A 15,000-nucleotide genomic window follows, 5' to 3' on the forward strand; every position below is an offset into this window, starting at 1 on the left:
TGAGTAATGATGGCAACAGGTGTGAGTAATGGGTAATGATGGTAACAGGTATGAGTAATGATGGTGACATGTGTGAGTAATGATGGTAACAGGTGTGAGCAATGAGTAATGATGATAACAGGTGTGAGTAATGATGGTAATAGGTGTGAGTAATGATGGTGACAGGTGTGAGTAATGATGGTAGCAGGTGTGAGTAATGAGTAATGATGATAACAGGTATGAGTAATGATGGTGACATGTGTGAGTAATGATGGTAACAGGTGTGAGTAATGAGTAATGATGATAACAGGTGTGAGTAATGATGGTGACAGGTGGTAACAGGTGTGAGTAATGATGGTAGCAAGTGTGCGTAATGATGGTGACAGGTGGTAACAGGTGTGAGTAATGATGGTAACAGGTGTGAGTAATGATGGTAACAGGTGTGAGTAATGAGTCATGATGGTAACAGGTGTGCGTAATGATGGTAACAGGTGTGAGTAATGATGGTAACAGGTGTGAGTAATGATGGTGACAGGTGTGTGTAATGATGGTGACAGCTGTGCTTAATGATGGTGACAGGTGTGTGTAATGATGGTGACAGGTGTGTGTAATGATGGTGACAGGTGTGCGTAATGATGGGCAGCCTGGCACCCTCGAGCACCAGAGAGAGAGAGCAGGAGCAGGCGAGACAAAAATATTAAATACAGTTTGATTTGTTTCACAATTTTTTTTGGTTACTACATGATTCCATATGTGTTATTTCATGGTGTTGATGTCTTCACTATTATTATTCTACAATGTAGAAAATAGTAACAATAATGAAAAACCCTTGAATGAGGAGGTGTGTCCAAACTTTTGACTGGTACTGTATATACACATGAGAAGCACTATATTTAGTCTGATGTTTATATCATAGACGAATAGCCAACAATATGTCGGGAAATTAGAAGCAGAACTTTAGTGACGTCAACTAGATTATCGAGGCGACCATTCTATCGATTCATGACACCAGTCTTTTCCTTTCAAATCCATGAAGGGAAGTGAACAAGTGCACACTTTTGGGAGGAAGGAGTTGAAAAGTTGGGACGTAACCTGTGTACCTCTCTCTCTCTGTCTCTCCAGGACATATCGGGCGTGCTGGGAGAGGGCAGTGAGTACGGCGATAGCGGCATTGACGGGGTTGCCACGGAGACGGACGGGGAAGTGGGGCCGGGGTCACGGCGGCGCTGTAAGGCCATGTCGGCCTCGTTCTCCGTCTACTCTGCTGCCGGGAGCAGCGCGTTTAACGGGAGTGACAGCGGGAGCAGCAGTGGAGGAGGAGAGGGAGGAGGAGGAAGAGGAGAGGGAGAAGGAGGAGGAGGAAGAGGAGGAGAGGGAGGAGGAAGAGGAGGAGGAGGAGGAGGGGGAGAAAAGGAGGATGGGGAATGTATGAGAACTTCCATCAGGACTTTGAGAATCAACACTGGGTATGAATCTGTCTCTCCCTGATATGATATGATGATATGATGCTTCACTGTTAACAACTCTGTGCCATCCTTCTAATTGATCATTCAACAGAACTCATTCATTCAGAACTCAGTCTTCACAGTAGAATTTGACTGTTAAACTGTTTAAACTTCGCATTTAAATTGATATATAGTTTGATTTTGTTTTAAAACTTTAAATTGAGATCAGATTGATTCTGTTTTAAAACTTTACATTTAAATTTAGATTATTTTAAGATTAAACAGACTAAAGTAGGTGGTTTATTCTGTCTGTCTGTCTGTCTGTCTGTTTGTCATCAAACCTCTCTCTCTATGTCTCTCTCTCTCTCTCTCTCTCTCTGTCTCTCTCTCTCTGTCTCTCTCTCTCTCTCTCTCTCTCTCTGTCTCTCTGTCTCTCTCTTTCTCTCTCTGTCTCTCTCTCTGTCTGTCTCTCTCTCTCTCTCTCTCTGTCTCTCTCTCTGTCCCTCTCTCTCTCTCTGTCTCTCTCTCTCTCTCTCTCTCTCTCTCTCTGTCTCTCTCTCTCTCTCTCTGTCTCTCTCTCTCTCTCTCTGTCTCTCTCTCTCTATCTCTCTCTCTCTCTCTCTCTCTGTCTCTCTCTCTGTCTCTCTCTCTCTGTTTCTCTCTCTCTCTCTCTCTCTGTCTCTCTCTCTCTCTCTCTCTCTGTGTGTCTCTGTCTCTCTCTCTGTCTCTCTGTCTGTAGACTCGTCGAGAGCGTGACTGTGCGGAGGAGGCGTGCTCAGCTGAGAGTGACGAGCGTAGCAGCGGCACACTAAGCACGGCTTACCCATCAGACGCTCTCATTGGCTGCTGTGCGCAGGGCACGGTGAGGAAGGCGGGAGCTCTGGCAGTGAAGAACTTCCTGGTTCACAAGAAGAACAAGAAGGTGGAGCCAGCCACCAAGAGGAAGTGGAAACATTACTGGGTTTGTCTCAAAGGTACGGGGTCGACTCACACACATCTCACAACAAACTCATTATTGGCGACAGCGTAGCCTAGTGGTTAGAGAGCTGGACTAGTAACCGAAAGGTTGCAAGTTTAAATCCCCGAGCTGACAAGGTACAAATCTGTCGTTCTGCTCCTGAACAGGCAGTTAACCCACTGTTCCTAAACCAGTTAACCCACTGTTCCTAGACCAGTTAACCCACTGTTCCTAGGCCAGTTAACCCACTGTTCCTAAACCAGTTAACCCACTGTTCCTAGAACAGTTAACCCACTGTTCCTAGGCCAGTTAACCCACTGTTCCTAGACCAGTTAACCCACTGTTCCTAGAACAGTTAACCCACTGTTCCTAGACCAGTTAACCTACTGTTCCTAGACCAGTTAACCCACTGTTCCTAGACCAGTTTACCCACTGTTCCTAGACCAGTTAACCCACTGTTCCTAGGCCAGTTAACCCACTGTTCCTAGACCAGTTAACCCACTGTTCCTAGACCAGTTAACCCACTGTTCCTAGACCAGTTTACCCACTGTTCCTAGACCAGTTAACCCACTGTTCCTAGGCCAGTTTACCCACTGTTCCTAAACCAGTTAACCCACTGTTCCTAGACCAGTTAACCCACTGTTCCTAGACCAGTTAACCCACTGTTCCTAGACCAGTTAACCCACTGTTCCTAGACCAGTTAACCCACTGTTCCTAGACCAGTTAACCCACTGTTCCTAGACCAGTTAACCCACTGTTCCTAGACCAGTTAACCCACTGTTCCTAGGCCAGTTAACCCACTGTTCCTAGACCAGTTAACCCACTGTTCCTAGACCAGTTAACCCACTGTTCCTAGGCCAGTTAACCCACTGTTCCTAGACCAGTTAACCCACTGTTCCTAGACCAGTTAACCCACTGTTCCTAGGCCAGTTAACCCACTGTTCCTAGACCAGTTAACCCACTGTTCCTAGACCAGTTAACCCACTGTTCCTAGACCAGTTAACCCACTGTTCCTAGACCAGTTAACCCACTGTTCCTAGACCAGTTAACCCACTGTTCCTAGACCAGTTAACCTACTGTTCCTAGACCAGTTTACCCACTGTTCCTAGACCAGTTTACCCACTGTTCCTAGACCAGTTAACCCACTGTTCCTAGACCAGTTAACCCACTGTTCCTAGACCAGTTAACCCACTGTTCCTAGACCAGTTAACCCACTGTTCCTAGACCAGTTTACCCACTGTTCCTAGACCAGTTTACCCACTGTTCCTAGACCAGTTTACCCACTGTTCCTAGACCAGTTAACCCACTGTTCCTAGACCAGTTAACCCACTGTTCCTAGACCAGTTAACCCACTGTTCCTAGACCAGTTAACCCACTGTTCCTAGACCAGTTAACCCACTGTTCCTAGACCAGTTAACCCACTGTTCCTAGACCAGTTAACCCACTGTTCCTAGACCAGTTAACCCACTGTTCCTAGACCAGTTAACCTACTGTTCCTAGACCAGTTTACCCACTGTTCCTAGACCAGTTTACCCACTGTTCCTAGACCAGTTAACCCACTGTTCCTAGACCAGTTAACCCACTGTTCCTAGACCAGTTAACCCACTGTTCCTAGACCAGTTAACCCACTGTTCCTAGACCAGTTTACCCACTGTTCCTAGACCAGTTTACCCACTGTTCCTAGACCAGTTTACCCACTGTTCCTAGACCAGTTAACCCACTGTTCCTAGACCAGTTAACCCACTGTTCCTAGACCAGTTAACCCACTGTTCCTAGACCAGTTAACCCACTGTTCCTAGACCAGTTAACCCACTGTTCCTAGGCCAGTTAACCCACTGTTCCTAGACCAGTTAACCCACTGTTCCTAGACCAGTTAACCCACTGTTCCTAGACCAGTTAACCCACTGTTCCTAGACCAGTTAACCCACTGTTCCTAGACCAGTTAACCCACTGTTCCTAGGCCGTCATTGTAAATAAGAGTTTGTTCTTAACTGGTTAAATAAATGTAAAAAATTGTTTTTTTGCCTTTTTTAGTTAAATATCCTTCTTAAATGTCAATCAGTGTTTTAGCAATTTATTCCAATATGAGATGCAGCTCATCAAATGAATGAACCAATCATCACTAAGTAATTGAACCAATCATCACTAAGTAAATGAACCAATCATCACTAAGTAATCAGGGGTAACACTTTGTTTGGATAGTTCATCTGTAGAAGCTCTACATACCAGTAACCTTTCAACTAACTATCTACTAACCCTAACCCTAACCTTAACCCTAACCCTTACCTTAACCCTAACCCTAACCTTAACCCTAACCCTTACCTTAACCCTAACCTTAACCTTAACCCTAACCCTTACCTTAACCCTAACCTTAACCTTAACCCTAACCCTTACCTTAGATTTCCTTTCCTGTCACCTGTCTGTCTGTCTGTCTGTCTGTCTGTCTGTCTGTCTGTCTGTCTGTCTGTCTGTCTGTCTGTCTCCTCTATTCAATAATTGTAATTTAACACCATGATTGAATCATAACCACTTGAGATCCAACAGAACAGAGGAGATAAAATAACTCCTCTGTTAACATCCCTGTCTCTCCCCTCCTCTGTTAACATCCATGTCTCTATCCTCTACTAACATCCCTGTCTCTCTCCTCTGCTAACATCCCTGTCTCTCTCCTCTGTTAACATCCCTGTCTCTCTCCTCTGCTAACATCCCTGTCTCGCTCCTCTGTTAACATCCCTGTCTCTCTCCTCTGTTAACATCCCTGTCTCTCTCCTCTGCTAACATCCCTGTCTCTCTCCTCTGCTAACATCCCTGTCTCTCTCCTCTGCTAACATCCCTGTGTCTCTCCTCTGTTAACATCCCTGTGTCTCTCCTCTGCTAACATCCCTGTGTCTCTCCTCTGTTAACATCCCTGTCTCTCTCCTCTGCTAACATCCCTGTCTCTCTCCTCCTCTGTTAACATCCCTGTCTCTTTTCTCTCCTCTGTTAACATCCCTGTCTCTCTCCTCTGCTAACATCCCTGTCTCTCTCCTCTGCTAACATCCCTGTCTCTCTCCTCTGTTAACATCCCTGTCTCTCTCCTCTGTTAACATCCCTGTCTCTCTCCTCTGCTAACATCCCTGTCTCTCTCCTCTGTTAACATCCCTGTCTCTCTCCTCTGCTAACATCCCTGTCTCTCTCCTCTGTTAACATCCCTGTCTCTCTGCTCTGCTAACATCCCTGTCTCTCTCTTCTTCTGCTAACATCCCTGTCTCTCTCCTCTGTTAACATCCCTGTCTCTCTCTTCCTCTGTTAACATCCCTGTCTCTCCCCTCCTCTGCTAAAGACACAATACAATACTCTACTATAGGTTCTGGTCTAAAATAGTGTACTATATAGGGAATAGGGTGCCATAGGGCTCTGGTCTAAAGTAGTGCACTATATAGGGAATAGGGTGCCATAGGGCTCTGGTGTAAAGTACTACCCACCACTGCGACCTGTACGCTCTCGTTGGTTGGCCCTCGCTTCATACTCGTCGCCAAACCCACTGGCTACAGGTTACCTACAAGTCTCTGCTAGCCCCGCCTTATCTCAGCTCACTGGTCACCATTGCATCACCCACTCGTAGCACAAGCTCCAGTAGGTATATCTCACTGGTCACCCTCAAAACCAATTCCTCCTTTGGTCGCCTTTCCTTCCAGTTCTCTGCTGCCACTGACTGGAACGAACTGCAAAAATCACTGAAGCTGGAGACTCGTATCTCCCTCACTAGCTTTAAGAACCATCTGTCAGAGCAGCTCACAGATCACTGCACCTGTACATAGCCCATCTGTAAACAGCCCATCTCTCTACCTACCTCATCCCCATACTCTTATTTATTTAATTTATTTTGCTCCTTTGCACCCCAGTATCTCTACCTGCACATTTATCTTCTGCCGATCTCCCATTCCAGTGTTTAATTGCTATATTGTAATTACTTCGCCACCATAGTCTATTTATTTCCTTAACTTACCTCATTTGCACTCACTGTATATAGACTTTTTGTTTTCTTTTGTTCTACTGTGTTATTGACTGTATGTTTTGTTTATTCCATGTGTAACTCTGTGTTGTTGTCTGTTCACACTCCTATGCTTTATCTTGGCCAGGTCGCAATTGCAAATGAGAACTTGTTCTCAACTAGCTTACCTGGCTAAATAAAGGTGAAATAAACAATAAATAAAAAATATAGTGGATAGGGTTCCATTTCAGCCCGAATCGGAAGGTTTAAAAGTGTTTCCCTGCCAAACCAGAGCCTGTGCTGTCTACTAGGTTGAGATGTAGTTGAGACTGTGTCTGAAATTAAACATCTCAGTTAAAATAAAACATCTCAGTTAAAATAAAACATCTCAGTGAAATAAAACATCTCAGTTAAAATAAAACATCTCAGTTAAAATAAAACATCTCAGTTAAAATAAAACATCTCAGTTAAATGAAACATCTCAGTTAAAATAAAACATCTCAGTTAAATTAAACATCTCAGTTAAAATAAAACATCTCAGTTAAAATGAAACATCTCAGTTGGTGTTTCCTCTCAGGAAACATGATGTCATGTATAACCTTAGTATAAAACATCTAACATTTTTCCTACCTCCCCCCTCTCCCATATCCCAGGATGCACTCTGTTCCTGTACGAGACTGACGGGCGGTCGGGGATCGACCATCATAGCGTTCCTAAACACGCGGTGTGGGCTGAGTACAGTATCCTTCAGGCCGTACCTGAACACCCCAAGAAGGACTTTGTCTTCTGCCTCAGCAACTCTCTAGGGGATGCATTTCTCTTCCAGGTAGCAGAGGTGGTGAGGGGGTGGGGGGGGGGGGGGTTACGCGTGCCTGCGTCAGCGTTAGCGTGTGTGTGTGTGTTTGACATTTCCTTGTATCAGAGCTAGCTGTCATGTGTCATTGTGGTTATGGTCCCTGAGGTGTCACACTAAAATCCTTCCCTATTGAAACCCACTGTGCATTCTGTCCTCCATTGTCTCTGAGGTGTCACACTAAAATCCTTCCCTATTGAAACCCACTGTGCATTCTGTCCTCCATTGTCCCTGAGGTGTCACACTAAAATCCTTCCCTATTGAAACCCACTGTGCATTCTGTCCTCCATTGTCCCTGAGGTGTCACACTAAAATCCTTCCCTATTGAAACCCACTGTGCATTCTGTCCTCCATTGTCCCTGAGGTGTCACACTAAAATCCTTCCCTATTGAAACCCACTGTGCATTCTGTTCGTCAGCGTTAGCGTGTGTGTTTGACATTTCCTTGTATCAGAGCTAGCTGTCATGTGTCATTGTGGTTATGGTTGACATGTATAAAGGTCATATCATGACACACAGTGCCACTAATCCCTTTACCAAAGACCACCGTGCCCGTTGTTGAAATATATTCAAATATACTGAAATGTCTACGTTGGTAATTTGATCATTACGCTTGCTGTCAGACAATGACATTCAGTAACCCAGAAAATACATGACATGATGAATTGATAATAAGAAAGTAATTGATCGTGATATTTTATGCCAGTCTGACGACAATAGAGACTGGGGCCATTTAGTCTGGTATCGGGAGTCTTTGAAATGTCTTTCCTGTGTCAGGCGACACATATTGTCAACCCATGTTGTGTGTGACATCCTTATGTTGTCCTCCATTGTCCATGAGGTGTCACACTAAAATCCTTCCCTATTGAAACCCACTGTGCATTCTGTTCTCCATTGTCCCTGAGGTGTCACACTAAAATCCTTCCCCATTGAAACCCACTGTGCATTCTGTCCTCCATTGTCCCTGAGGTGTCACACTAAAATCTTTCCCTATTGAAACCCACTGTGCATTCTGTTCTCCATTGTCCCTGAGGTGTCACACTAAAATCCTTCCCCATTGAAACCCACTGTGCATTCTGTCCTCCATTGTCCCTGAGGTGTCACACTAAAATCTTTCCCCATTGAAACCCACTGTGCATTCTGTCCTCCATTGTCCCTGAGGTGTCACACTAAAATCTTTCCCTATTGAAACCCACTGTGCATTCTGTTCTCCACTGTCCCTGAGGTGTCACACCAAAATAATTTCCCCTTCAATCATTCTGTGGTCTTAACTGATCTACCCCCCCCCCCCCCCTCCCTTACCCATATGATGTGTCACACTAAAACCCTTCCCCTCTGCTCCCTCCCCCAGGTGTTGGGCCAGATAGAACTCGAGAACTAGATGACAGAGACACACATCCAGTGTAACACCTTAATGTTTCCCCCCCTTATACATCATCCACATATGATGTGTCACACTAAAATCCTTCCCCCCTCTGCCCCAGACGTCGGGCCAGACGGAACTGGAGAATTGGATCACGGCGATCCACTCGGCGTGTGCGGCTGCCGTTGCTAGGCAACATCACCGGGAGGATACGGTGAGATTGCTAAGGACAGAGATCAGGAAACTGGAGCAGAAGATAGACATGGACGAGAAGATGAAGAAGATGGGAGATATGCAGCTGTCTGCAGTGACAGATAACAAGAAGAGAAAGACTATTCTGGAACAGGTGAGGGAGGGAGGGAGGGAGGGAGGGAGGGAGGGAGGGAGGGAGGGAGGGAGGGAGGGAGAGAAGGGATAAAGATTAGGGAGACAAGGGTAGGGGGGGAAGACCGTTTGGAACCAGCTCTACAATCTCTTGCATAAGTGTGTAAAATTCTGGAGTTGCTTTGAGTGAAACCGCCTGAGGGTTATCCCTAATTCGCACACGTATGTGAATGTCTTCTTATTGAACACACACACACACACACACACACACACACACACACACACACACACACACACACACAGCAGGACAGTTTTCTGGTTTTGGGAACATATCTTTTGTAATGTCTCCACAATATTTCCACCAGACTGTTCCATCAACCTAAATGAAACATGTTGGGAATCTTTAAAGAACATGAAGGAAATTCCGCAATATTTCTATTTGGCCCCGACATTACAAGAACATTCACAGAACATATTTGTACGTTCTTTAAAAGTTCCTTAGACATTTTCTTTAGGTTCTAGGAATATTTTGGGGGGATATGACAAGAGATTGGTTCTCAAAACACTAAAACTATCGAGTGGTGCTGACATTTAGCCCCACAATGGAGGTGTCATAATACCCATAAAACCTAGCGGTCGAACAAGGACATTTATCATAAAGAACTACAAATTCCATCTGTATTTACCCCCTCCCCAAAACATGTAATACTAATTAGCTGCTAATGTGGCTATCATAAAGAACTACAAATTCCATGATTTTCGTGTAGGCTTTACCCTAACGTGATGTTTTGATCACCGTGTAAATCTCTCTAGGACTAGGTGACTTTTATCTATATATTCACCTGTATTTACCCCCTCCCCAAACATGTAATACTAACTAGCTGCTAATGTGGCTATCATAAAGAACTACAAATACCATGATGATCTGGACGAGACTGCCGAATCAAGGCAAAGGTAGGAATCTCTGGATGAACTAGCTAATGTTAGCTAAATGTAGCAATTATTCAATTGGCTACGTTTCTTTAAATGGACAATTCTGTGTTTTTCCACCGTTAATATTTCCCCCTTAGGGGATTTTTAGAAACACTTTAAATAAGGGTTGTGTTTTTTGCAGGCTTAACCTGGCGTGATGTTTTCATGACCGTGTAAATCTCTCTACGACAAGTTGACTTTTATCAATATATTCGGCTCTTTTTACTCTCTCAGATTCGAAAATGTTAATTACTGTCAAAATAGACATCTTGCAAAAACTACAAATCCCAGCAAGCTCCTGCACGTTATCTCCAGCTGAGACCTTTGCTAAAAGTTATTGAGTTCCTTTATAAGCACAAGACAGAACACAGAATCGTCAGTCTCGTCCAGATCATCATGGTATTTGTAGTTCTTTATGATAGCCAAATTAGCAGCTAATTACCATTTCCTGTTTAGGGGGTAAATCCCCAGGGAATATATTGATAAAAGCCATATTGTCGTAGAGAGATTGACAGGGTTATGAAAACGTCACATCAAGGTAAGCCAGCAACAAACACAGACCTTATTTTAAGCCTTTCTATTATCCTTAATGGTGCATGGTTTGATAACATTCATACAACGTTTATAGCAAGAGTGAACAGGACATTCCCCACAGGACATTCCCCACAGGACATTCCCACACAGGACATTCCCACACAGGACATTCCCCACAGGACATTCCCACACAGGACATTCCCAACAGGACATTCCCAAACAGGACATTCCCACACAGGTCTTTCCCCACAGGACATTCCCCACAGGACATTCCCCACAGGACATTCCCCCACAGGTCATTCCCCGCAGGACATTCCCCACAGGTCAGTCCCCACAGGACATTCCCACACAGGACATTCCCACACAGGACATTCCCCACAGGACATTCCACACAGGACAGTCCCCACAGGTCAGTCCCACACAGGTCAGTCCCCACAGGACATTCCCCACAGGACATTCCCCGCAGGACATTCCCCACAGGTCAGTCCCCACAGGACATTCCCACACAGGACATTCCCACACAGGTCATTCCCCACAGGACATTCCCCACAGGTCAGTCCCCACAGGACATTCCCCACAGGACATTCCCCACAGGACATTCCCACACAGGACATTCCCCACAGGACATTCCCCACAGGTCAGTCCCCACAGGACATTCCCCACAGGACATTCCCCACAGGACATTCCCCACAGGAGATTCCCCACAGGACATTCCCCACAGGTCAGTCCCCACAGGACATTCCCACACAGGACATTCCCCACAGGTCAGTCCCCACAGGACATTCCCCACAGGACATTCCCCACAGGACATTCCCAACAGGACATTCCCACACAGGACATTCCCCACAGGACATTCCACAAAGGACAGTCCCCACAGGTCAGTCCCACACAGGTCAGTCCCCACAGGACATTCCCCACAGGACATTCCCACACAGGACATTCCCACACAGGACATTCCCCACAGGACATTCCCCACAGGACATTCCCCACAGGACATTCCCACACAGGACATTCCCCACAGGACATTCCCCACAGGACATTCCCCACAGGACATTCCCCACAGGACATTCCACACAGGACAGTCCCCACAGGTCAGTCCCACACAGGTAAGTCCCCACAGGACATTCCCCACAGGACATTCCCACACAGGACATTCCCCACAGGACATTCCCCACAGGACATTCCCCACAGTTCATTCCCACACAAGACATTCCCAACAGGACATTCCCCACAGGACATTCCCCACAGGACATTCCCCACAGGACATTCCCCACAGGACATTCCCCACAGGTCATTCCCCACAGGACATTCCCCACAGGTCAGTCCCCACAGGACATTCCCCACAGGACATTCCCCACAGGACATTCCCCACAGGACATTCCCCACAGGACATTCCCACACAGGACATTCCCCACAGGACATTCCCCACAGGACATTCCCCACAGGACAGTCCCCACAGGTCAGTCCCACACAGGTCAGTCCCCACAGGACATTCCCACACAGGACATTCCCCACAGGACATTCCCCACAGGACATTCCCCACAGGACATTCCCCCACAGGACATTCCCCACAGGACATTCCCCACAGGACATTCCCCACAGGACATTCCCCACAGGACATTCCCCACAGGACATTCCCACACAGGACATTCCCCACAGGACATTCCCCACAGGACATTCCCCCACAGGACATTTCCCACAGGACATTCCCCACAGGACATTTCCTTAATGTTGTCAGAACCTCTTTAAAAGGTTCCAAAACGTTTATTTAGTTATGGGAGTTGTCTGGGCTGTTGCAAGAGCGTTCTTGTGATATTCACAACGGTTGTACAGAACATTTGCTCAATGTTGCACAATGTTTCTCAATTTCCAAGTACCTCTGTTTTAATGATGTTCAAATCATATCTGTTTAAAGGTCTGACATCATTTCCCCATTGATGTTCAAGCAATATACATTTGAGCTTGTCTTGGAGCTCCTCAGAACATTTAGACAAATGTATATTTAAAGTTTTATTGAATATTACCACAACATTCACAGAGTGTACAGTTTATAGCAGATTGGAATACATCCCCCATTATGTTTCTCTCCAGATTTACATTTTGAGGGTGGAATTGTAGGCCCACACCAAGTAGACTCACACCAAGTAGACTCACACCAAGTAGGCCCACTCCAAGTAGACCCACACCAAGTAAACCCACACCAAGTAGGCCCACACCAAGTAGTCCCACACCAATTAGACCCACACCAAGTAGTCCCACACCAAGTAGGCCCACACCAAGTAGGCCCACACCAAGTAGGTCCACTCCTAGTAGGCCCACACCAAGTAGACCCACACCAAGTAGACCCACACCAAGTAGGCCCACTCCAAGTAGGCCCACTCCAAGTAGAACCACACCAAGTAAGCCCACACCAAGTAGGTCCACTCCTAGTAGGCCCATACCAAGTAGACCCACACCAAGTAGACCCACACCAAGTAGGCCCACACCAAGTAGGCCCACTCCAAGTAAACCCACACCAAGTAGGCTCACACCTAGTAGGCACACACCTAGTAGGCCCACTCCAAGTAGGCCCACACCAAGTAGGCCCACTCCAAGTAAACCCACACCAAGTAGCCCCACACCTAGTAGGCTCATACCTAGTAGGCACACACCAAGTAGGCACACACCAAGTAGACACACACCAAGTAGGCACACACCAAGTAGGCACACACCAAGTAGGCCCACTCCAAGTAGAAATACATATTATATATATTTATATATTCATAAAATATTAAATTATCTCTGGAATCCCAGTGGATATGAATGGATGTAATATCCTCATCCACAACAAAGGGACTGATTCGGAGTGTGTGTGTGTGTGTGTGTGTGTGTGTGTGTGTGTGTGTGTGTGTGTTTTCCCACCACAGAGTTTGATTCAGTGTTAAAACCCTGTCATTACCTTTGATCTCTGTAGCAGGTGTCATGTTGCCTCTCAATCCCTTTTAATCAGCTGATGAGTGTTTACCTGTAGTTTAGTTCAGTATGAGTCTGTCTGGCGATGTGGGAAAATCAGGCACTGTGTGTGAACAGGAGGAAGAGTGTGTTTTTATACGCAATTGGGTGTAAGTCTTTAGATACAGGCCCTGTAATTGTTGTAACCTCAACAGTAGTCACGCTGATGTAGCTTCAGTGAGTAATACAAACAATACTAATCAGCCTCCCACTCTCTCTCTCTCTCTCTCTCTCTCTCTCTCTCTCTCTACCTCTGTCTCTCTCTCTACCTCTGTCTCTCTCTCTCTCTCTCTCTCTCTCTCTCTCTCTCTCTCTCTCTCTCTACCTCTGTCTCTCTCTCTACCTCTCTCTCTCTCTCTCTCTCTCTCTCTCTCTCTCTCTCTCTCTCTCTCTCTCTCTCTCTCTACCTCTGTCTCTCTCTCTCTGTCTCTTTTTCTCTGTCTCTCTCTGTCTCTCTCTCTCTCTCTCTCTCTCTCTCTCTCTGTGTCTCTCTCTCCCTCTCTCTCTCTCTCTCTCTACCTCTGTCTCTCTCTCTCTGTCTCTTTTTCTCTTTTTCTCTGTCTCTCTCTCTCTCTCTCTCTCTCTCTCTCTGTGTCTCTCTCTCTCTCTCTCTCTCTCTCTCTCTCTCTCTCTCTCAGATCTTCCTGTGGGAGCAGAATCTAGAGCAGTTCCACTTGGACATGTTCAGGTGTCGTTGTTACCTGGCCAGTCTGCAGGGAGGGGAGCTGCCCAACCCTAAACGCCTGCTAGCCGTGGCCTCCAGAGCCACCAAACAGGCCATGGGACGCCTGGGAATCTTCTCGGTGTCTTCCTTTCATGCACTGGTGAGTGGGGACCAGAAGCACACACACACACACACACAAACACACACACACACATACACACACACACACACACACACACACACACACAATCACGCGCGTGGTGATCACATGCATGGAGACGCAGACAAGCATTTAGTATCAACATACACACTGACAGTGAAGAGAACCAACCCACCAAACCACAAAGTCCTCCCTCCATCAATCACAAGGGCACCAATCAATTATCCCAGAGAGGACTTGTGTTTTTGCAGGAAGTCCATTCACTACTATGACAGAAAAGAATGATGACCCAGGCCGATTTCCCCCTCTGGCTAGAGGTGTGGCTGATAGCTAGCCACTCTGCACCTCTCTCCAGCAGGACCTGCTTAGCACCTGGTTAGTGTCCCAAATTCCACCCTATTGCCCGTTGGCACTTTTGACGAGGGCCCATTGTGCTAAAAGTAGCACGATGCATAGGGGAACAAGGGACCATGTTGGGACACAGGCTCCTCTGAGCTCCAACAGAATGTTCAATGTTGGAGTGACATCATGAGCGGAATGTTAATAACAAACCCTGTTACCTGTGTAGCTGTACACCTGGAGCCATATAAGGAAGTAGAGAGAGGCAAACCTGTAACAGGGAAATACCTATAGAGAGAGAGAGAGGTTTTAAAGCTGTTCTTTAACAGGCTGTGATTGGTGTTTCAATTGCCTGGCTCACGCCCCCTCAGCCTCTTTCCCACACACAGGCTTTACTGTCTCTCTCTCTGTTCCTCCCACCCTCCCACCCTCCCAACCAGCCTCAA

The 15,000-nt window shown here is 46.3% G+C and overlaps 1 protein-coding gene across 1 annotated transcript in view; it reads left to right on the forward strand.

The window, feature by feature from the left end:
* LOC139388131 (rho guanine nucleotide exchange factor TIAM1-like) overlaps positions 1 to 15,000 on the forward strand; it is a 182,737-nt gene that overhangs the window by 73,502 nt on the left and 94,235 nt on the right. Inside the window, exons 5-10 of the mRNA XM_071134712.1 lie at positions 1,102 to 1,312; positions 1,405 to 1,445; positions 2,176 to 2,398; positions 7,009 to 7,181; positions 8,692 to 8,916; positions 14,030 to 14,215. Of these exons, the coding sequence (XP_070990813.1) occupies positions 1,102 to 1,312; positions 1,405 to 1,445; positions 2,176 to 2,398; positions 7,009 to 7,181; positions 8,692 to 8,916; positions 14,030 to 14,215 (1,059 nt within the window). The remainder of the gene's footprint in view (positions 1 to 1,101; positions 1,313 to 1,404; positions 1,446 to 2,175; positions 2,399 to 7,008; positions 7,182 to 8,691; positions 8,917 to 14,029; positions 14,216 to 15,000) is intronic.

The sequence above is a fragment of the Oncorhynchus clarkii genome, chromosome 29, assembly GCF_045791955.1.
Source record: "Oncorhynchus clarkii lewisi isolate Uvic-CL-2024 chromosome 29, UVic_Ocla_1.0, whole genome shotgun sequence".
Lineage (NCBI taxonomy): Eukaryota > Metazoa > Chordata > Actinopteri > Salmoniformes > Salmonidae > Oncorhynchus > Oncorhynchus clarkii.